Source organism: Brassica oleracea, chromosome C8 (genome assembly GCF_000695525.1).
Source record: "Brassica oleracea var. oleracea cultivar TO1000 chromosome C8, BOL, whole genome shotgun sequence".
Classification (NCBI taxonomy): Eukaryota; Viridiplantae; Streptophyta; class Magnoliopsida; order Brassicales; family Brassicaceae; genus Brassica; species Brassica oleracea.
In genome coordinates this window covers 18,746,979-18,768,583 of record NC_027755.1, presented here as the reverse complement: position 1 = coordinate 18,768,583, position 21,605 = coordinate 18,746,979, and the positions used below count along the sequence as shown (strand labels likewise).

Genomic DNA, 21,605 nt, shown 5'->3' with positions numbered 1-21,605 from the left:
AAATAGTTTTTCCTCGTAAAATACTCGTAAAATTACATCCACTTTACGACGAAACAGTTTTGTCGTTACGTTACGAGGAAATAACGATGACTTTAGTTTTTCACGTAAATTCGTCGTAAACTCGACGCAAATTTACGAGGATTGTTTTTCTTCGTTAATTTTCGTAGTTAAGCATGTGTTTTCTTGTAGTGTAAGTAGAGTATCCTGTAAATTTAATTTGAAAGTTCACAAAAAAATATAATATATTATCTTTATATTATATTAATATTCTTATATAAAAATACATAACAACAAATAATCGTTAATTGCATTTTCTTGATACTGAAAAATTATTGTTTTATTCAAATGTAGAAATGTTTTAAATATATATATATATATATATATATTATATGGTTTAGAAAATCTAATATATTTGTAAAAGTTTGATAACATAAGGTGATTAAAACCAGTTTTTTTTTATTTTCGTAAAAGTTCATCACATCTTAACTACCTAGCAAATTAAAAATACCGACTAATTTTAGAAACAAAAAGTTCCATAACAGTTATTAAAAATACCCACTAAATCCCCTTGCATTTTAGTGGAATCATCAAATTCCACTGAAGTACGATAAAACTCTAATTCCATTATGTAATTCTAATTCTCTATTCAATAACACCTCCTTATTTGATAGTTTCCAAAATTTGTGATAAATACAATATTGTAACTTTTTATTTTATATCCATATTGTATATAAAATACATATCAAAAATAATCATTAGTTGCAGTTTTCATTTTAGATTACAAGATATTAATTGTTACATGTATAACTGATATAGTTTAAGAAACTGATTTCTTTCTTACTTAAACAATAAATATCTATGATAAATAAATACATATTTGATGAAACTTTTGAACTAGTGTGGATTACACTGTTTACAACCGATCAGATTTTTTTTTTTTAAAAACTAACTTTCAACAACTAAACAACGGGTTAGCTTAGCTCATAGAATCAGCTAAAACAATTGCTATCTCAGAAGTAACAAAAAGCACATTGACCGAATAAGAAGCGAAAGCATTCAATAGATTCAGTAAAGTGGAAGAGCGAAGACGATGATCACCTCGAGGAACGGGAACCAAAATCGAGCATTTCAAGATCGTCTTCTCCGATTGATGACCTTCTTCGCAACGGATTTCTTAGATCGGAGAGATCTTTTCCTTCGTCGTCATCATTGTTGTACATTCTCAGGATCTCCAACTTCAAAGTCGTCCATTCCATTAATGGAGAAAAAATGGGGATTTAGGTGAAGATGGGAGAGATTCTTTGGATAATAGGAAAAAAAAAAGGGGAAATTAGAGGAGCAGAAATGGAGAAACAGAGGGAATATAATAGAATCGTGATCTCCTTTTCTTTCTGGATTTTAAAATTTTCTCTCATTTTAATATAACTATGATTTAAATAATTGAAGATCAATTTAATTTTCTTGGTTAGAGATCGAATAGAGAAGGGTCCATCTCTTTTGACATCTCCCCCATATGAATTTATATTTTCTTGACCGAAACTATAGATTGATTTTAGTCTCATTTTGATTCTTACGATATGCATTAAAAATTACTAATGATTATGTAAGAAATAAAATAAAATGAAATCCAATATGAGATAAAAGGATCAAATTTATTAGACATGACAACAATTTATTGAGAAGGATGCATCCAATATGAGATAAAAGGATCAAATTTATTAGACACGACAACAATTTATTGAGAAGGATGCAAGATGCATCCCATTACATGTTCAAACATCAAACTACTACTTTTTGATCCCGAGCATACGCAGAGTTTTCTCATACAGTGTGTTCTTCTTTCGTTCTTTCACAGCAGCATTGAATTTCTTGTCCTTTTTCTTCTTGTCCGCAGCCCTCTTCCGATCTGCCGCCGCCTTTGCTGCGCGCTTGCGGTCGAGATTTGCCTGGATTTGAGCCGTTGTGAGAGGAGTACTCATTCTTTGTTTGATAATGGTTTTCAGATATGAAACTTAAAAGAGAGATGCACCATATATATATACTCTAAACATTTGAGCGTAGCTAACAATCCTTATAAAACTGGTTGGTAAATCTCCTTAACTACCTTCTTAACCACCAGTTTTTGTTACAAGTCCATCCTCGGAAAGGAACTAACCTCAGAAGCTCCACTATCAATTATAAACTGAAAAGCAAAAACACAGCTGCTGTCAAAATGTTAAACAAAACAATCAAACATTATATAGAAACATTCTTCACAGATCATACCAGTGTCTGAGAGTCATCACCAGTTACAATGTTCCCAACAGTTCGAAGCGCAGGAATGAGAACCGTAGGTGATGGATGACTTGAAGAAATATATATATATATATATATATATATATATATATATATATATATATTAGTCAGTACACTAACACTCAATTTCTAAGAGGTATTAAAAACATCACAAATTTGAAAATGTCAAACACCATTGTTGGGGGATAAGAATCTGAAGAACAAAACTACAAGACCAGCTAATATAGCAATAATATAGCAAAATTGAGCTAACCTCAGAAGCTCCACAAGTAGTGGACAAACACCAGCCTGGATCACAGCTTGGATCTTATCATTGGGGCCATCTGAAAGGTAAGATAGAGCCCAGCAGGCATCTGTGAGAACTTCTTCATCATTTAGATAGATAAGTTGCCGAAGAACTGGCAGGGCAGGCTTAACCTGGAACATATAAATATGAAACATCATGCTTGAATAACGTGAGGAACGCAACCAAACATGTAATTAAATTTTTTGACCCATAATATAAGACTGTACAGACAAATCAAGTTACATAAGATTCTCCAGTTCTACCTCTTCAATGTCCTTCAACGGTAGTAAACCATTAGGCATAGATATTTCCTTGAGGAAGACTTTTGTCTTCTCTCGGCATATCTCATCTCCGGTGTACTTCTCTGCCTTAGCTCTCACCTCCTCTGTGACCAAACCCATCTCTGCTCTGTTTTTTTAGTTTAAGCTTTACCTCAAAGCTGAAGTTGTGTGTTGTGATAAGAGGCGACTTAACCTTGTTATATATAGGTTGTGTGGTATACGGTACATGTAAAATGCATTAATGGGCATGGTTGAGCAGGTTATGGGTGACTATGGCAATCATCAACACACAACAATTATTGTTGTGAACAATGTAACCTGAAAACGAGATATTGTAGCCAAAAATGTAGGTGAAAAGACAGTTTGTACTAGATTCTGTTTTTTAGGGTTTGAAAGTGTTAGATCTTTATGTGCGTACTAAGGAACCTATATCTATACTAGATTTTCAGCCAGATGGTGAAGCAAGAAAGAAAAACAAACTATGTTAGGTCTCTTTTAGGGTTTGACATTAGTGAAATCTTGTTACGTGTGTGTTAAGGCATTGATATTTGTACTAGATTCTTAACCCAACCTTTTATATTGGGCCTAATGGGCTATAAAGGACACTCACTTGGGCCTATAGATTAGAATTAAAACGCTAAGAAAACACGCGCAAGAGTTTGAAGATCTGCTGGTACCCGAACGAAGATAATTTTCTCGGAGGGAAGATCAGTATTAGGATTCCATCTTCTGATCGGCGTCGGGGTTGATACATTCGGATACTTCGAAAGATGGATCCTAACCAGGTGAATGATTAATTTCTGAGCTAGATTGCTTATCCGATTCTTGATTAAGCTCGATTAGCTGCTCGATCTGGACGTGATTGTGTTAGATCTGTGCTCTTCGAATTCGTCTCGGAGGAGAATGTGTGTGTAGACATTAGAATTTGGAAGGCTTGAGCTAGATAGAAATGCTATGTTAAGAATCGGTTTAATTAGACTCAGATGTGATTATTCTCGTTGTTAATTCAATGCAGCCACCAGTTGAAAACTATGCGAATCCGAAGACGTGTCTCTTCCATGTTCTCTTCAAGGTATGATGAGCCTGAGTATGAGTCTTTTTAGACTTTTTTTTATAAGTGAGGTGGAGAATGGTAACAAGTTTGTTTTTGGGGGCAGGGTGCTGCGTTGGCGTTTTACATTCTCTCGGCTCTCTTCTTCAACAGCTTTGTTATTATCTTTGTGGTGACTGTTCTTCTCGCGGCACTTGACTTCTGGGTGGTTAAGAATGTGAGTGGGCGTATACTTGTTGGTCTCAGGTGGTGGAACGAGATCAATGACTTGGGTGAAAGTGTCTGGAAGTTTGAGTCTCTTGACCAGGAGGTTAGCCCTCTCTTTTTTGCTTAATGCTTTTACTTTTTACTTTATTCATTAAGCAAAAAATTCTTACTAGTTTTTACCTCATTTATTTCGTTTGTCTGTGTATCAGTCCTTGGCTCGGATGAACAAGAAAGACTCCTGGCTTTTCTGGTGGACGCTTTACCTTGCAGTGAGTAGTTCCTATCTTTGACTACAGTTTGTAGCTTATCGCTTAAACCTGTTTGCAATGCACCTGAAACTTTTGTGGAGCATTAGGATTAGTAGTAAGAACGGGCAATAATGAACACGACCCCAAATGTTTCAACTAGTTGTTCCTATCTATGCTTACTTGCCTATGAGCTTGTCACTTTTCACTCACCGGAACTTTAGTGGAGGAGTAGAAGTAAGAATAGGAAAGAATGAACATGACCCTAATGATGAAGCAAATGTTTTGCAAACGGTGAGACGAATTTCGAAGCTGTCTTTTAGTATCCCACACTAACCATATATAGATCGCTGAATTCTCTCATCCTACCAACAAGCTAACGTTTAAATGAGTTTTTATCTATGAGTTTGTGACAAACGATTCTCCTTCTGAGTTAGTGGCAATTGACATTTGAGTTAATCACCCGCATACACATTGCAAAATAGGGAGATTAGGGAGAAGTAATCTGGGGGACTAAAAGTTGACCACTGTTATTGTGCATGTTGAAATTGCATTAGTATATCCTATGATCCTGCATTATAAGATTGACTAATAGTTGGTAGCTTAAAACCCTATAGGCTCAGTTGCATTACAAGGCGAACTATAGAGAGTAAGAATGAGCCTTGAGATGGTGGTAGCAATGGGTTTAGTGTTCTAGCGTCAGCAATTACAAACTTGTGAAAACATTATGCTGTCTTTTACCGCAGCTGAATCTTGTTTTTTGTTTGTCCTATCTTCAGGCAGCTGCGTGGTTAGTCCTTGGGATATTTTCACTGATAAGGTTTCAGGCCGACTATCTGCTTGTTGTCGGCGTTTGCTTGTCCCTTAACGCGGCTAATATCATCGGCTTCACAAAGTGCAAGAAAGGTAAGATCCATTCCAGTATAGCCCTTATAATAGTCAAATGGGCTATAGATCATTAGACTTAACACTTTTTATTTGTTGGCAGATGCAAAGAAACAGTTTCAGCAGTTTGCCTCACAGACAATCGCATCACGGTTCCAGTCCACGGTACAATCTGCCTTTACCCTTGTCTGAAAAGAAGAACATGTTTTAGTGAGCAAAAGGCAGTGTATAAAGAAGAATTGCCATAAGCCACACCATGTTTTTTTTACTGATTCGTTTTACCAATATAATATTTTGCAAGGGATTAAGAAAGAGGTTTATTATATTCTCTTTTACATGTATTTGACATTTTCGATTTTACCCTATATAACATTTTTGTATCTCCTATGGCGTATGTTTAGCTTCAGAAAATTTACGTTTCTTTATGATTTCGATGCAACCTTCATCTTCAAGATCCTCGTCTGATGAATTCAGTTGAGCAACTACGTGAAAGAAAATGATTCAAAACCTCGATCAATATTTCAGTTGAGCAATTACTTGAAAGAAAATGATTCAAAACCTCAATCAATGTAATTGAAATATAGAGTGAAGCTACGCTGTAACTTCTTATCGAGCAGCGGGTAAGTAACTATAGCCAGTGCATATGAACGATGTTGCTATACATAGTAAAGAATAAGCAGTACGCCATGTAAGTGGGTATGCACACGATTTAACACGTGAGGGAAACTTTTTGAGGTTGTAAAACATTTTGAAAAGATCTCGATGTAGCTTTCACTTTGGCTTGCTAATATCTTTCCAGTGTTCTTGAAGCCACATACATAACCAGCTTTAATGTAGTTTATAGATAATTTCGGTATTTTTTTGTATAACAGGAGGATGTTGGTGACATCTTATTACAGGTAGTAAAAGAAGCAGAAACGAGTGGTAGGTAATACATGAGCGTAAGAGCAGTGAGAAACACTACTAACTCTCGGCTTGATTAGGCCTCCTTGACTGCAACAGCCTCCGTAACCTCGGCGGCTTCACTGCTCTTCTCCTTGACAGGTTCTTCCTTGGCAGGTTCCACTTCCTCTGGGACAATAAAAGCTGGGACAGGGAAAGTCCTGGACAGTGTGGTTGGTGACTTGAACGTGATCTTCTCTTTCTCCTCTGTATAGATCTCACTGACACTGACCCAGATGAGAAGCTCCTTGGCCTTGACTCCAGTGAGCTTCTTGATCTTACCCGTCTGGACAACGGCAGTGACCTCGGTTCCGTAGGAGACAAGCTTATCGATCGTTTCGAACTTGTGGGTGATGCTCTGTTTCTGCTTCAGCCACACAACACCTGACTCTCTGTCGTACCCAACCTCTTCAATGTCCTTCAACGGTAGTAAGCCATTGGGCATAGATATTTCCTTGAGGAAGACTTTTGTTTTCTCTCGGCATATCTCATCTCCGGTGTACTTCTCTGCCTTAGCTCTCACCTCCTCTGTGACCAAACCCATCTCTGTTCTGTTTTTCTTTTAAAGTTTACGCTTTACCTCAAAGCTGAAGTTGTGTGTTGTGGTAAGAGGCGACTTAACCTTGTTATATATAGGTTGTGTGGTATGCGGTACATGGAGAAAGCATTAATGGACATGGTTGGGCAGGTCTATGGGTGACTATAGTAATCATCATCAGACAATAGTGATAGCAATTATTGTTGTTACTTGTTATATGATAGATGGTGCATGCATGGCCCTCTGCGTGTAAATGCAGGGCCTATCAACTCACCTTTTCTTCAACAGCTAACCAGTAACCGTTGTGTCCTCAATTATTTTTGGTATAAATCGAATTGAATAATATCTTTAGAATTCAAGTAAACATTGTAGTTCACATAATTACAAGAGTTCCAACGTCTAACTTACTGATTGTGATTTGTCACCTTACTATCTTGAAACTTGATGACTTGGTACTGTTTCGCTATAAACTTGGTCCAGTCAAATCAAATCAAATCATCATTAATATTATTTCAAATTTTATCATTATTCATAACATCTAAAATATATTGTTTCTAAGTAACAGCTCAACTGTAACCTTTAAACTTAGGAAGAGAAACTGGCGAAGCTCTGAGCAGCGTTTTCATGGCAGTGATTATTCAATAACGTCTCTATATGTTTGATCTCCTTAGGCATTGACCCTGTTAGCACCTCGTGGCCTGTCTCAGTGATCAGAACTTCATCCTCAATCCTTATCCCTATCCCTTGGAATCTGCAAATTTATCAAGAATTATTTAAGCAATTTCACATAACCAAAGATTTCTTATCTGATAGATCATGGCATGTCCTGTGGTTAATTTGCAGTTTAATCTCACGGATCTACATAACCACAATCTCTTACATGAAGTTGTTGCATAAAGAGTTTGAAAGACAGCAATGTTATACCTTTCAGAGCAGTTGAATAAAGATGGAATGTAGACTCCTGGCTCAATTGTGATCACCTGTCCAAATAGTTTAGTTTATTAATGCAGGATGAGGGCAAGTTAACAGGTGAACATGTAATAAGAGTTTAGATTTACTTACAGAACCGGGTACCAAAGGGCGGTCATATCCTACAGAAGAAGAATCATGCACATCCATCCCAAGGTAGTGACCTTTTTTTTATCCATCAAAAAGAGAACTTTGTTAGATAACATTTTGTGTTTTTTTTTTTTGGTTACATGTTAACAGCACAATGGCAGACAATTAAACAAGGTTGTTTGCACCAGCAAGTTAACCAAACTTAATTAATTGTTTTGGTTTCCTCGTCCAAACATGCAAATTTATGATTGGATGAACAAACCAATAAGTTAACGTGATCGAGGTTCAACATTGCATACCTATGGATGTTGGATTCAGCTGGTGATACAGTCTACGATTCTTTAAGATCCCCATCTTCATCAGTCCATCGCACAACATATCGGTCTGCAAAACCACAAAGCATCATCTGAGTTCAAATAGCATTTTGTTGGCAAATAAACCTCTTTAAGTTTAACGCTGATGGGTCTTTGTGATTATATATGACATCTCTGGTCCATATAAGCTTATGAAAATATTTGTAATTCAGATTTCTATATGAATTTATTTCACATTTTGGCAAAACTGTTTTGTGTGTTTCATACATCTCCAGCACAGTTGAAGATAAGTTTTATATACCGAATATGTGTTTAGCTGACGGATGGTTGTACCAGGCTTGCATAGCTTTATGGACTCTTTGTTTGTCTCAAGTATAAGATCATATAGCTCTTCCTGTAAAAAAACACAAGTATCATCAATGTTTTTATCTTCAATGAGAAAAGAGCTCGAAGAATGAGTTTCTTGATAAATAAAAACCTGAAGAGAACTGAATTTTCCGCAAGGTGGCCATGTCCGAGTAAGATCACTAACATAACCATGTAACTCACAGCCCATGTCCAACAAGACAAGATCACCATCTTTTATCTGCACAGATGTATTTATATATGTTGGCTTCAAGAACACATCTCTGTATTAGTAAATTGAGTAGAATTTCGTCAAACTTACTCGCTGATCATTACGTGAATAGTGGATCACACTAGCATTAGAACCGCCACCAACTACAGGATTGAATCTAAGGAATAAAAAAAATGAAAACATTCTTCTCATTAGGAATAAGGAGTACTTATTTAATTTATTCATGGAGTAGATAGACATGTTGAGGAGACTTACGCCATTCGCTGAGCACCTCTTATCCGACACTCATACTCAACTTTGGCTGCCAAGATGCCTTCATCAGGATACCCTTTTGAATGTAGCATTGTTTTCAGAAGACCCTGAGAATAAAAAAAGATCCAAATCACACCACATAAGCTCATTGTCTAAATAGCTATTGTCTCAAGTGTATAAACACAGTTGTCACACAGGAGTACCTGGCAGGCAATAGAAGCAGACTCTCTCATCAATTTGAGCTCTGCAGGTGATTTAATCAACCTCAGCTCATGAGTAAAACTTGAAAGAGACTTCACTTTGCCAAGTGATGCTGACTTTTTAAACTCATCCAAGTTTGTGTATTTTTGTGAGGCCGTTTGATCATTGTGAAACACTTTAGAAGAACTTCTTATCATGTCTGAAAGAATCTGTACATTCAAAGAACATATAAATAAAACATTTTACAAGAGCTGACACTTAAATATATAAGTTACCTCTGGTAATTTGCTTATAGGATATGCTTGTTCCGCCTTGAAAACCTTTGACGCTGCATCAACTCCAGCTACTTCTCCTTGCCAAGCAATGTCCTAAAACCACAAACCAACTCTTCTAAATCACCAAACAGTCTCTATAACGAAATTCATGTACTAAAACAGATAAATTAACCATACATTAGGAGTTGATTCCGGCATGAACATGCATAAACCGTGTTCACTGTTTAAAACAGCCACGCCACCCGGTTGCTGGCAGCCAGTTAGATACAAATAATCAGCCTCTTGTCTGAACGTATATGGAACAACGTCTGTCATCATCTTCATAGGAGCTGAAGAAACGATGGCTAAGCTGTTCTGAGGAAGAAGCTCCGCAAGTTTCTTCCTTCTACTAATGTATTCCACTACTCTTATCCCTGGTGTGACCTCTCTTTCCGCCATTAACTGATGGCAGAAGAGGGTAACCATCAGAGAAGCATTATAAAGCATTTTGCATGATAGAGTAGAAGATAGTTACATGAGGATGAGAAGCTGGAGTTGGCTGACCAATGTCTTTGACCCGTTGAGTTGAATATGCATAGCGACTGATCACCTAAAGAAACATCATTTCGTAAACAAAGTGACTCTTAGCCTAAAGCAAATGTCTATACTTTTGAACATGTAGTGTGGATAAAGAACAGGATACAGAGATGAAACACAAACAATAAGTACTTTCTGCAATAAAGTCTCAGGCTTTCTGTAAATTTGATTAAAAGTTGATTACTTTCATTCACCATTTCATAAACAAAGTGTCTCTTAGCTAGCAAATGTATATGTTTTCGAAGTTGTAGTGTAGATAAATGAACAGAGCACACAGAGATGAAACACAATAAAGTCTCAGGCTTTATGTAAATTTTCTAAAAAGTCAATTACTTTCATTCAAAGGATGAAACTTTATGGTTTAGAAGATCAATCTTCAAACGCGAATTAACAAAGAAGACAATAACCATCGAGAAAGAATGAATTGAGAGCATACCTGGCTTCTTGAGACTCTCTGAGCTAGATTCCGCGCAAGTACTTGCATCTCTCCTCCTCCTCTCCCAAGAGACACAGACTCTTTGAGTAGATCGATTTGACCTCTTAAGACCTCAGGGTTTTAGTTTTAGCTGCTTTGAGGTGCGTTGTCTTAATGAAAAGTCGCGTTTCAGGGTTTTATCTTATATATTAAATTGACTTATTTTTAAAAATTCAAGTAACATTTAATCTCTAATCTTATTATATAAATTTTGGACATACCAAAATCTTTTATTGGATATTAGGCCTGGTCATTTTACCCGGACCCGAAGAGCCGAACTGGAACCGACCCGAAAATACAGGTTCGGGTCCGGGTCCGGGTCCATGCTAAGTACCTATTGGGTCTTTTTTCTTTGGACCCGCGGGTCTCGGTTCGGGTCCGGGTCCTACCCGAGACTCGTTCGGGTACCCGAAGTACCCGCAAATAATTGTATATACTAGGTATATTTGGGTGATTGGGTATATTTTTGGTATTTCGGATTTTTTTTTAAAGTTTTGGGTTTGGATTTTCAGGTATAATTGTAGGTTTTTGGTGAAATTTTATATTTTCAGAAAATATAATTTGGGTATTCGGGTAAAATTCGGGTATGTTTTGGGTTTTCGGATCTGATTTTGGATAAATTTTTGGGTATTTTTGCGGTTCTTCGGGTATTTTACGGGTATTGAAATTATAAACCCGAACCGAACCCGGACCCGACAAGACCCGACCCGGAACCGACCCGAAAAGTTATAGGTACCTATATGGGTCTAAATTGCTAGGACCCGAAGGACCCGGACCCGACAATACTCGACCCGAACCCGACCCGAAGACCTGGATGCCCAGGCCTATTGGATATCAATAATTGAATTTAAACAATAGACTAGATTTTGATCCGCGCTTTCAAAGTGCGGGATCGTTTCTTTTAAAAATTTCATTTAAATTAATAAATATTTGTCTAATCTATATTTTAATAGATTTTTTATTTGTTTATAGTAAATTTTTATAATATTGTCTTCTTTATTTTTTTTATTATTATTAAAAATAAAAATGTTTGTTCGTGAACTAATTAATTAGTTAAAAGATTTTAAAATGGTAAACTTCTACTCAATAAATTTAATCATATTGTGATGATATATTTGGTAAGGTTATTTATTTATAATTTTAACTTATTAAATAAATATTATATGAAAAATATAATAGACATTTCATTTTTCATTCTACATATTTTTAATTCATGCATAATTTTTAAATTATAATAACAGAAATATTTAATAATAATTATGTATTTAAATTGGCTTATAGTTGGTTTTAAAAGAAAACACTGCTGGGCTTTGGTTTGGTTAGGATTTGTTTTTTTGTTAGATAAAATGGGCGATAATTATTTCCCAAAGAGAGCAACAAATATGTTATGTCAAAATCTATGTTTTTGTGGCCGTTTGGTTCAAAAAAAAAAACAGAAAAGGGAAAGTAAAAAAAAAATTCTCGATTCAATTTTTCTTTGAGGATCGACGACACGCTAGAACTGAAATAGATAATCGATGAGAGAATCAGTGGGTAGATCTATCGATCTTGATAGATAGGGCGTTGGTGAAGATTGAAATTGTTGCTTGGTGAATGTTTCTCATGAATTGGTTATTAATCATAAGCAAACCATAAATTTTGATTTGATTTCCTTTCCTCTTGGCATAATAATTGTTTTATTATGCAGATTCACATATGAAGAAGATGAATGGGTGATTTGCTTGGTCACATAAGATTTCCGAGCAAAAAACAACTTCCAACTTTTTAGATGGATAATAAACAGAGGTAATCCTTTTAATTGATTATGCATCTTAACTTCTTTCACCTTCGTTACTTCCTTTCGCTGATGTCCCAGAAGAATTGCTTTGATGTCTCTTATGCTAATGACTGAATGATATATGTTTATGCTTGTACAACCTATGTTCCTCAATTTGGAGTCTCTTATGATTTATTCTAATTTTTTATTTCAGGCACTAACAAATTAGTGTATGAGTAATTCGATTAATCTGTTATAAAGCAGAAGCTGAATGATATATGTTTAGTTTGTTGTCTTATTAATGTTTACGACTCATGTGCAAGTCTAGTAGTGACAGAGAGTATTGGTAGAGCTTTATTAATGCGATTCCAACCTCAATCACAAAAACCTCAACCTGAGAAAAGATAAGTTTTTATTAGATGTAACCTCAGCGCATACAATGACTATAATATATTTAATATTTTGTGAAATCTAAACGGCTAACTAATGTTTTCTCTTAATTTTACAGAACAGAGTCTATATGTTGTATGATGATGAAAGACATGAGGCAAAGACAAACCAAACTTGCACACAAGTATCTAATGACATGTATCCAATCATTCTGCAATGATATAATCTGTAAATTACTATTAAACATTTTTCAGAATTTTAGAAGCTAGGAATGGAAGTGACTATCGGTAGTTAGGATTGAAACCATAGTTTGATTGATTGATTTGGTGTTATTATCTGTAGACAGGAGAATTAAACTGCTTTCTGCAGCGTAGAACTTTTCCTAAAGTTCATTTTTCGTGTTAGAAATAATAGCTATCAAATAATTTTAATAACAACGATCATATGTTTGTCTCTGAGGCTTCACATCCTCACCAAAAACTCACATCGTACTTTTCCAAAAAGTTTCAAAGAGGAGTTTTATTGCTCTGTTATGAATCTTAATGAAACGTAAAACATAAAACCAAAGTCTGCAAATAAAGCAAATCATCTGCAATTTTCTAAAAACAGAACTGAAAACATGGATCATAGATGATCGAAAACTTCTCTAAAGACAACATTCTTTGTCGAAGACGACCGATTGTTCATTAGGACCTTTCGATGCTTGGATTTGCATCTTAGTAGCCATTGGTTTATTTTTTGGTTTGTTTGAAAGTGTGGGTTTGAATAGGAAACCGGTGCTGCCTATTTATAATATTGATCGGATTCAAAGCGAGGTGTTAGGTTTTAGGAGAAATTTGGGGAGAAAGTTGGGGGTATTCTCTTTAAAATTGAATCTCTCTATATTTTAACATTTTCCAAGTTACCATGTCAAACAGTTAAAATATTTTTCTGTGTGTTCCTCAAGTTGAGGGGATCGTTTTTTGATTTGATTTGATTCCGTAAATCTCTGAGTACGAAATGAGATTCAAAACGACTTAATGGACTTAAAAACACACAAAAATGTAAGCAGGTATTGGTTGGGCTTTTCATTTTCGAAAAACATTTAAAACAATTGAAATGAGAATTGAATGTCGACTTAATGGGCTTAAAAAACACGAAAATGTAAGTATGTATTGGTTGGGCTTTTCATTTTCGAAAAACATTTAAAACAATTGAAATGAGAATTGAATGTCGACTTAATGGGCTTAAAAAACACGAAAATGTAAGTATGTATTGGTTGGGCTTTTCATTTTCGAAAAACATTTAAAACAATTGAAATGAGAATTGAATGTCGACTTAATGGGCTTAAAAAACACGAAAATGTAAGTATGTATTGGTTGGGCTTTTCATTTTCGAAAAACATTTAAAACAATTGAAATGAGAATTGAATGTCGACTTAATGGGCTTAAAAAACACGAAAATGTAAGTATGTATTGGTTGGGCTTTTCATTTTCGAAAAACATTTAAAACAATTGAAATGAGAATTGAATGTCGACTTAATGGGCTTAAAAAACACGAAAATGTAAGTATGTAGAAAAAGTATACCGTAAACTTATTTTGTTTTAAAAATTAATAGATACATATATATTATAATATATACCAATTTAGAATTGAAAACAAAATGTTTATATAAAAATAAATGAAAACAAAAAAACCGCGCAGGTCGATATCTAGTTAAATAGCTTAAAACGCAATCTCACTTTCCAAACCACTTAATCGAACTTAAACGAAAAAGATAGTGGAGAGAGTTTCAGCAGATCTATCAAACGCACTGTTAAGAAAACGCAATCGCACTTTCCAAACCGCTTAATCCAATGGTTGAGAGAGTTTCAGGGTTTTAGCTGTTTAAACTTTAAAGGTGCGTTTCAGCCGACCCATCACATCAAACTGCTAAAGGTCAAGGCTTTGAGTTCTTCAGACCAAACCACACAGCTAAACAGAGGAGAATAGAGAGAAGTGGGTAGATAAATCGATTCGGAGTTTCGTCCTTTTGAGATAAGACTCTCCGCAGCTCATAGAGAGTAACAAAACAATGGCTGCTGCAGAAGAAGTAGTGAAGGATGTTGGAAGAGCAATTGAGGAGACCCCTGTTGGTGAAAAGAGAGAAAGAGAAGAGGAAGCTGAAACAATGGCGCCATGGGAGCAACACGCGAGCGTCATAAGCATCCCTCGGTTCGACTACACAGCTCCCTCTTCTCTGCTTCATCATTCTCATTCCGGCTTCCTCGTCACCTGCAGCATCAGTATGATTTGTTTTCCCTCTTTTCTTTATTGATTGCTTGTTTCCCTCAATGGTCTTATCTGTTGTGAGCTTATCAGAAAGAGAGAAGAGTGCTACCAAAGAGGCCATGTCCATCCTTGGAAAGGTGTTACTGCCCTTAGGTGAAGTTTTGAAGTCATCTGATGAATCTAAAAGACCAAAACTTTGTGCACAAGAGACAGAAGAAACAGGTGACTTTTGAAGAGTATAGTCACTGGTTTGTCTTTTCTTTTTTTTTATTTAATTTTTGGTGCCTTTCTTTAGGTGAGAATCTGAATGCTGAGGATCTCAAACCGGCCAAAGAAAGTGTCAATGAAGAACATAAGTCTCTCATGTCATTGGTTAAGCTGACAAAGAGTGGCTTGCTTCTTTTTACTTTCCCTGTTGACAACTCTACGGATACTACAGATATAGTGTCGAGAGTCTTCCAGTGTGTGAAATCTGGAGCTCTGAAGGCGCCAGTGTAAGTCTTCTTATTATCTTCTTATGCATAAACTCATTTGGTGAAATGTTAGTTAGTGAAATATCATTTGATTGAAGTCTATGTTGTTGACTGTCTCACTCTGCTAGGAGCTTTTGATCACTGACGAAATTAGTACTTTATGATTTGAATGATGCAGCTGGTGCCATCGGATATTCCCTGTACAAGCTACTTGTGCTTTGACAGAGAAAGAACTTCAGGAGACAGTATCGAAGCTTGTTCAGCGGTTTGTAGATGATAAACAAAACACACTATCAACACCAGTGAAGGTAAAAAAAAAAAAACAAGTTGATATTGTTAGATTTCATGGAAATGGTTCTTAACCATATACAACCATATAGTTTGCAGCTGGGTATAATCGAAGAGGTGTGGAGGAGGCAAAAGGAAAGATTCAAAAAGCATCAGAGGTTCTAGACCAATGTCCTTTGCTGGACCGCACTAAATGCTTTGAAACCGTGGCGGCCGGAGTGAAAGCCATTGTACCAGATTCAGTTGTGGATCTCAAATCTCCGGAGGTAATAATTTACATATAGTCAAGAACTCAAAACCTTGTTACATGTTTATAAAATTCTGAAGATTTGTGTGAAAATAATGTGCAGTTATGTGTTATGGTGGAACTCTTACCGCTTTCTAGAATACCAAATGGCTCCTATGTAGCTGCTGTGTCAGTGCTCCCACATAAGCTAGTCAGCACAAAGCCTAAACTCGCCATCAAGCCTCTAGTCCCTGAGAGCAAACAGAAGAAGGGACAAAACTGATGAGCAGCATCTGAGTTTCTAGAGCTGAAAAAGATCAGTTGAAGCTGAATCTCTCTGTTCTAGTTTAGCTATGTCTCTCATGGCATTAACAAGTTTGATGAGCAATGTTGTGTAATTTCAAGATCTTTCAAAGGTGTTTGATACTTCAAATTAGAAAAGCATTTCGGTTTAATTGGATACTGATTTTATATTCAGATTCCGGTTTAAGAATTTTGGTTTAGGCAATTCGGTTTATGTGCGTTTACTTTCCCACTGAAAACACAAGTAAAACACAATCAAATAACATTTCTTGTATTTGCACTCTGGCGAGTAAAGTTTTTAAAATTATAATAACAAACAAAGAGAGAAGTGACAAATACAAAAGTGATCATTTCCTAAACCAGTAACCACACTTTATCCCAGACTTTTAAGATATTAAGATACAAACAAACTCAGAATGAATCAGACAAATTAAAAAAAAAACAGAAAAGCCGTTTTGAACCAGTACTCAAAACCTCAAACTCAAACCTGCCAATATCAAATAACAGTTGCAAAAAAATGAATCTCACACTTCCCCCAAACTCACGATATCAATTTGTTCTATACGTTTTTTTTAGCCAAACTTAAATCCACCAGGAGGAGCAGCTGGCTGGTTATTACCGAAACTGAATCCCTGTTGTGGATTCTCGTTCCCACCGTCTGTCAGAATCTGCTCTTCATCTTCTTCTTCAGCCCAATATCTCTCCAAGATCTTAACAGCCTTCTCATATATCTCGTTGTTGTCATGGGACTGAAGGTTTTCGATTTTGTCTAGTCCATCGGACTCTTCTATTATCTGAGCATAGAGATTCACCCCACCGTTTAGTCCCATCTCCTTGTCAGCCTCACTGATCTTGAGAATGTTTTCAAGACCTTCGAGGCACACTGTCACAATCCTAGGGTCAGGGCAGATCAGTAGATCACAAATAGGTTTGATGCAGCCTTGGTTCACCAAATATCTGCATGATGGTATAAGACATGTAAGAGTGAACACTATGAAGTGTAAGTCAGTTAGAGACGACTTACTGAATCTGCTCATGAGACCCTCCTGATGTGGCATTGGAAATGGCCCAGGCAGCTTCCTTCTTTATATCGAACTCAGCGTTCTGGAGCAAGTGCACAAGAGGAAGTACTAATCCAGCACCAACCACAGCCTATATTGTTTAAACAATATAAAATGATTAAAAATTGTCTTTCTGAAAAACTACAATATAAAATTTGCTAGAGAAGAGAGTAAACACAACTTGAACATATTCAATATAACTTTTTACAGAATCAGAAATGAAATAGCATTATTGAAATGCTAATTATAGCAGAAAAAAAACTCATACCTCTATCTGAGCTTGGTTCCCAGCAGTGATATTTGAGATAGTCCAACAAGCTTCTTTTTTGATACTCTTCTTGTGATTTTGCGTAAGTAAATTATAAAGGTGTGGAAGTACGCCACTATCAATTATAAACTGGAAAGCAAAACAAATAGTTGCAGTCAAAATGTTAAACAAAACAACCAAAACATTATATAGAAACATTCTTCACAGATCATACCTGTGTCTGAGAGTCATCACCAGTTACAATGTTCCCAACAGTTCGAAGTGCAGGAATGAGAACCGTAGGTGATGGATGACTTGAAGAAATATATATATTAGTCAGTACACTAACACTCAGTTTCTAAGAGGTATTAAAAACATCACAAATTTGAAGATGTCAACACCATTGTTGAAAAGACCAACTAATATAGCAATAAGAATCTAACCTCAGAAGCTCCACAAGTCGTGGACAGACACCAGCCTGGATCACAGCCTGAATCTTATCATTGGGGCCATCTGAAAGGTAGGAGAGAGCCCAGCAGGCATCTGTGAGAACTTCTTCATCATTTAGATAGATAAGCTGCCGAAGAACTGGCAGGGCAGGCTTCACCTGGAACATATAAATATCAAACATCATGCCAACCAAACATATATTAAAAAATTTGCCCCATAAAATAAGACTGTACAGACAAATTAACGGTTTAGCAACTACCTCTTCAAAAGGTGTTGGTGGTTTCCCACGACAAAAGTTGGACAAGGTCCATGTAGCATTCCTTAGCATGGATAACTTTGAATTTTCGTTTAACTGAGACAGCAATGGTATAAGAGCACCACAGCTGAGAACAAGGTTCCTGCAGTTTGGCGAGTCTCCAGCAACATTCCCCAAGGCCCACACTGCCTACAACGGATAAAAGTTTATAAGAAAACGTTAATATTTTAGCTTTTAGAACTACAGAGAAGCCCCTAGCTGACTATAATTACATAATTAAAAATATACAATATATATATATTAGATCAAAAGAAACAAAAAAATAAAACAAATGTGGCCAGAGAACTTGGACTTGAGGGCCCCAAGGCTGCATCAAACCTCTTTGTGATCTACTAATCTGCACAATGGGAACCACAATTATCTACAGCTAGTTAGTGGCAAACCTGCTCTCGAACGTCATCACTAGCAGAGCTAAGAAGCTCAACGAAGATAGGTACCGCCCCATGTTCAATCACAACCCGAGTATGATCTGATGTTCCTGAGGCAACGTTGGTCAAAGCCCACGCAGCCTCAAACTGAAAAAGAATTTTAAAGTAAGCCCACCAGACCATTCTTAAATCTCTAAGGTGACATTAATAAGACATACCTGAAGTTGTGGGTGGTCTTGCCTTCCAAGAAACTCAACAAAACGTGGGATAACACCAGCTTTGATCACTTCATCTATCGGAGGACTGCGCTCTGCTCATCAAAATTACAAAACTACCATCATTACACACATAATAACATTCTGAAAGGAGAATTAAAATAAAATGGTCAACATACCTATAGATAATAACTTTCTAAATTGAGTAGTGGCTTCTAGCTGAGCTTGGGGATCATCATAATAAACACCTTGTACCATCATTGGGATACCTTCTAGCTGTCAAAACAGAACATAAACAGTAGATGAGTTTACTACATGATCAGATGTGTTGTCATAAAGCTGAGATCTATAATTAAAGGGCAATTACAATCAAAATTCTCACTCTTTCAATAAGAAAAACAAAGATCCATCAGTAATAAATTAAATTCTGTGATCCAAATGAAACTAAAGATTCAGATCAGCGACTTACTCGTTTCTCAACGGCGGCAGCGCTCTGGAGGGCGTCGAGACCAGCTCCGAGAGGCTGCTGCTGCTGCTGGAGCATCATCCCTTCGCGGCGTTTCTTGAGGAGACTGTCCTCGCGTTTGTTTTTTCTGATCTCCACGAGGTTGTCCTCTCTCCTCCGCCTAGCTTCATCGGCGTCAACACCTGTCTTGTATATCTTCTTCCTCAGCTCCGCGCGTGTGCTCGGCCTCAGCGACATCTTGGTTTGTCTCTCTGAGATCTTTCTCTCTCGCTCTCTTTTGGTGGAAACTGAAACTGGAGATGGAGATCGTGGAGGACGAGTTGTCTGTTATTTCCGGGTCGGATCCGGGTTTGGTTTAGTGTCGGAATTTTTGATTAGTTGTCGGAGCTACTTGGATCCTTCCTTATAGGAATGTCACACAGGTTCTCCCGTCCCGTCCCGTACCGTAGCGGGCTCGTCTTTAAGCGTGTCACGGCGGGTCAGGTCCGCGCGGGCTGCGATCTTCAAAATGGCTGACAAAACCCATACCGCAAAACATGTAGGCTTTTGCGGATCGGACCACGGGACATAGAATTACAAACAAACATATGGCTCCTGAACGCTTCAAGACATTATTCAGGACGCTTTATCAGTTTCATGACACATCAGTAAGTGAGTTTAGTCGAGGATTGAACTGGATAAGGCAATACCCTTGTTAGTTAAAGATTTTAGTTGGATCAAAACACTAGTTTATTTATTTTTGTTAGACTCCAAACATTTTTAAAATAAACAATACTTTAGTTGTTGAATCCAAATATTATAACTCATAAGTTCATAACAAATGCTTTAGTTTTCTGAATCCAAAATTAAATAAAACCGACACCAAATCAAAGATGCGAATTCCAAAAATAGATAGAAAAAAAACACCAATCACACTTCTTGTTCTGCATCTTTATCACCAACAAGCGACAAAAAGATGGAAATTTCTCTTCTTCACCATCAACTTCATCTTCTGCAAATAAGAATAATAGAAGTCAGTTAAAGATATATTGAAACCTAAAACTCCAAAATGTATGATAATGTGAACAAATACATATAGGCAAAACTATGAAGAACTCATGGCGAAAACTATATCTTCTTCTTCGGTGGAAAGTGAGTTTTCAAACTTCTTATAATGACTCGAAGAAGCTCCATCGATGCAGATTGAAGGCGCTTGGGAGACCGGAAGCATCATCGGCCCTAAAACCACCATCACCGGAGCTACATAAGAATCACCTTCTCTCTCTCTCTCTCTCTCTCTCTCTCTCTCTCTCTCTCTCTCTCTCTATGTTTTAGGCGAAAGCAAAAATAGGGACTTAGGACTGCGGGTCTTCAAAATCCCGCAGGTTAAGCCCATTCCGCTTTCGACCCATCCCGCTTTCGACCCGTCCCGCTTTGAACCCGTCCCGCGAGGCCCGTAATTTTGCGGGCTTACCAAATGGAGGCTCAATCCCACCCTGCAGCAAGCCTTTACGGGCCAGGCCCGCGGTCGAGATCCTTGATTGCAATCCCTATTTCCTTACGACATAGAGTGTCCTAAAGTTAGCTTTGGTTTTTTTCCATCATTATAAAAAAAAACACGGCCTTTATAATGGGCCGCAAGCCCACAAACATCATTGTAAGTGTGGGAACCGAAATTCGCACTGTTGATTTCCGTTTAAATTAGGAAAGTTAGGAAAACCCTAATTTCCCAGAGGTCCCGAATATCTGTTAAACCACACGCCAAGCAATCAGAACACGCAATTAAAGACGAAAAGAAATAAGAAATCGTAAAAGAGAGCAAAAGGAGTTTTATTCCGAATCCGCGTACGAGCGTTACAACAAGGTAGAAGCCTTGGCTACGAGAGCTGTCGGCGAGATTCCTAGTTCTAACAACCTAAGACTGCAAAACCTAGTTGAGTCGCTGCTCGAAATAACAAAAACGGAAAGTTGGCTAATTGCTTTAAGTGCTAAGTTTTCTCTGAGAAAAGTCATCTTCCATGCCTCTCGCCTAGGACTCCTTATATACTGGCTACAAGGTCGGTTTACGCTTTTCCGGTCGGTTTACGCTTTTCCTCTTCTACCCTTAAGCCGCCATAGCATAAAAATGGAGATATTCCATTTTTTCCGATCTTCGTAATTATCTTCAAAATATCGTATTTATCTGCGGAAACTTGACATTTATCTTTCCTTGCGAACCAAGCGTAAACCATTATGCAGCTCACGGGCTGTTGGTTAAGAAATCATAAGTCGGGCCTCGAGCCATGTCTTAGGTCCTTTTGGGCCGTCTTCTGACTCGAAGCGTTTATTACGGCTTCTTTCGATAAAGAACGAACTTTC

General features: G+C 37.0%; 5 protein-coding genes, 1 long non-coding RNA gene and 1 pseudogene across 6 annotated transcripts; 2 read left to right on the top strand and 5 right to left on the bottom strand.

The window, feature by feature from the left end:
- The window catches only part of LOC106310925, a 9,524-nt pseudogene extending 8,028 nt beyond the window's left edge, over positions 1-1,496 (bottom strand).
- Positions 1,497-2,168: 672 nt separating this feature from the next.
- On the bottom strand, positions 2,169-2,708 carry LOC106311553. The gene is made up of 3 exons (XR_001264052.1): positions 2,549-2,708; positions 2,266-2,344; positions 2,169-2,182 (listed from the first exon to the last, which is right to left on the bottom strand). It is a non-coding gene; the product is annotated as an uncharacterized LOC106311553 (long non-coding RNA).
- A 794-nt stretch (positions 2,709-3,502) lies between these two features.
- On the top strand, positions 3,503-5,637 carry LOC106311551 (Golgi apparatus membrane protein-like protein ECHIDNA). The gene is made up of 6 exons (XM_013748751.1): positions 3,503-3,647; positions 3,878-3,934; positions 4,020-4,223; positions 4,330-4,389; positions 5,145-5,271; positions 5,354-5,637. Exons 1-6 carry the CDS (start codon positions 3,633-3,635, stop codon positions 5,440-5,442), a joined length of 552 nt encoding a protein of 183 aa, XP_013604205.1. The 5' UTR covers positions 3,503-3,632; the 3' UTR covers positions 5,443-5,637.
- Positions 5,638-6,065: 428 nt separating this feature from the next.
- On the bottom strand, positions 6,066-6,807 carry LOC106311552. Its single transcript, XM_013748752.1, has one exon. The coding sequence runs from the start codon at positions 6,734-6,736 to the stop codon at positions 6,230-6,232; it is 507 nt and encodes a 168-aa protein (XP_013604206.1). The 5' UTR covers positions 6,737-6,807; the 3' UTR covers positions 6,066-6,229.
- A 408-nt stretch (positions 6,808-7,215) lies between these two features.
- Positions 7,216-10,593, bottom strand: LOC106311549 (probable Xaa-Pro aminopeptidase 3). Its single transcript, XM_013748749.1, has 13 exons — positions 10,421-10,593; positions 9,923-9,997; positions 9,586-9,849; positions 9,409-9,501; positions 9,136-9,342; positions 8,936-9,039; positions 8,771-8,837; positions 8,582-8,689; positions 8,405-8,497; positions 8,089-8,173; positions 7,793-7,863; positions 7,655-7,710; positions 7,216-7,481 (listed from the first exon to the last, which is right to left on the bottom strand). Exons 1-13 carry the CDS (start codon positions 10,466-10,468, stop codon positions 7,316-7,318), a joined length of 1,437 nt encoding a protein of 478 aa, XP_013604203.1. The 5' UTR covers positions 10,469-10,593; the 3' UTR covers positions 7,216-7,315.
- A 3,909-nt stretch (positions 10,594-14,502) lies between these two features.
- Positions 14,503-16,308, top strand: LOC106311550. Its single transcript, XM_013748750.1, has 6 exons — positions 14,503-14,869; positions 14,946-15,077; positions 15,151-15,349; positions 15,507-15,636; positions 15,709-15,882; positions 15,967-16,308. The coding sequence occupies exons 1-6, from the start codon at positions 14,659-14,661 to the stop codon at positions 16,123-16,125; spliced, it is 1,005 nt and encodes a 334-aa protein (XP_013604204.1). The 5' UTR covers positions 14,503-14,658; the 3' UTR covers positions 16,126-16,308.
- A 92-nt stretch (positions 16,309-16,400) lies between these two features.
- Positions 16,401-19,644, bottom strand: LOC106311548 (importin subunit alpha-4-like). The gene is made up of 10 exons (XM_013748747.1): positions 19,272-19,644; positions 18,982-19,078; positions 18,806-18,897; positions 18,603-18,734; positions 18,163-18,348; positions 17,897-18,060; positions 17,689-17,767; positions 17,475-17,603; positions 17,170-17,297; positions 16,401-17,102 (listed from the first exon to the last, which is right to left on the bottom strand). Exons 1-10 carry the CDS (start codon positions 19,503-19,505, stop codon positions 16,718-16,720), a joined length of 1,626 nt encoding a protein of 541 aa, XP_013604201.1. The 5' UTR covers positions 19,506-19,644; the 3' UTR covers positions 16,401-16,717.
- Positions 19,645-21,605: the final 1,961 nt, after the last annotated feature.

What these genes read in the sequence shown, in the direction of transcription:
- LOC106311551 (XM_013748751.1), top strand. An exon ending in TTGAGTCTCTTGACCAGGAG is followed by an intron (nt 4,224 to 4,329) that starts GTTAGCCCTCTC and finishes TCTGTGTATCAG; the next exon opens with TCCTTGGCTCGGATGAACAA. An exon ending in GGTGGACGCTTTACCTTGCA is followed by an intron (nt 4,390 to 5,144) that starts GTGAGTAGTTCC and finishes TCCTATCTTCAG; the next exon opens with GCAGCTGCGTGGTTAGTCCT.
- LOC106311552 (XM_013748752.1), bottom strand. Translation starts at nt 6,736, where the DNA reads ATGGGTTTGGTCACAGAGGAGGTGAGAGCTAAGGCAGAGAAGTACACC.
- LOC106311549 (XM_013748749.1), bottom strand. Translation starts at nt 10,468, where the DNA reads ATGCAAGTACTTGCGCGGAATCTAGCTCAGAGAGTCTCAAGAAGCCAG. An exon ending in CTCCAGCTTCTCATCCTCAT is followed by an intron (nt 9,850 to 9,922) that starts GTAACTATCTTC and finishes TTCTGCCATCAG; the next exon opens with TTAATGGCGGAAAGAGAGGT. An exon ending in ATTCACGTAATGATCAGCGA is followed by an intron (nt 8,690 to 8,770) that starts GTAAGTTTGACG and finishes ACATCTGTGCAG; the next exon opens with ATAAAAGATGGTGATCTTGT.
- LOC106311550 (XM_013748750.1), top strand. Translation starts at nt 14,659, where the DNA reads ATGGCTGCTGCAGAAGAAGTAGTGAAGGATGTTGGAAGAGCAATTGAG. An exon ending in GGAGCTCTGAAGGCGCCAGT is followed by an intron (nt 15,350 to 15,506) that starts GTAAGTCTTCTT and finishes TGAATGATGCAG; the next exon opens with CTGGTGCCATCGGATATTCC. An exon ending in TGGATCTCAAATCTCCGGAG is followed by an intron (nt 15,883 to 15,966) that starts GTAATAATTTAC and finishes AATAATGTGCAG; the next exon opens with TTATGTGTTATGGTGGAACT.
- LOC106311548 (XM_013748747.1), bottom strand. Translation starts at nt 19,505, where the DNA reads ATGTCGCTGAGGCCGAGCACACGCGCGGAGCTGAGGAAGAAGATATAC. An exon ending in AAGACCACCCACAACTTCAG is followed by an intron (nt 18,735 to 18,805) that starts GTATGTCTTATT and finishes ATTCTTTTTCAG; the next exon opens with TTTGAGGCTGCGTGGGCTTT. An exon ending in GGAACCAAGCTCAGATAGAG is followed by an intron (nt 17,298 to 17,474) that starts GTATGAGTTTTT and finishes TAAACAATATAG; the next exon opens with GCTGTGGTTGGTGCTGGATT.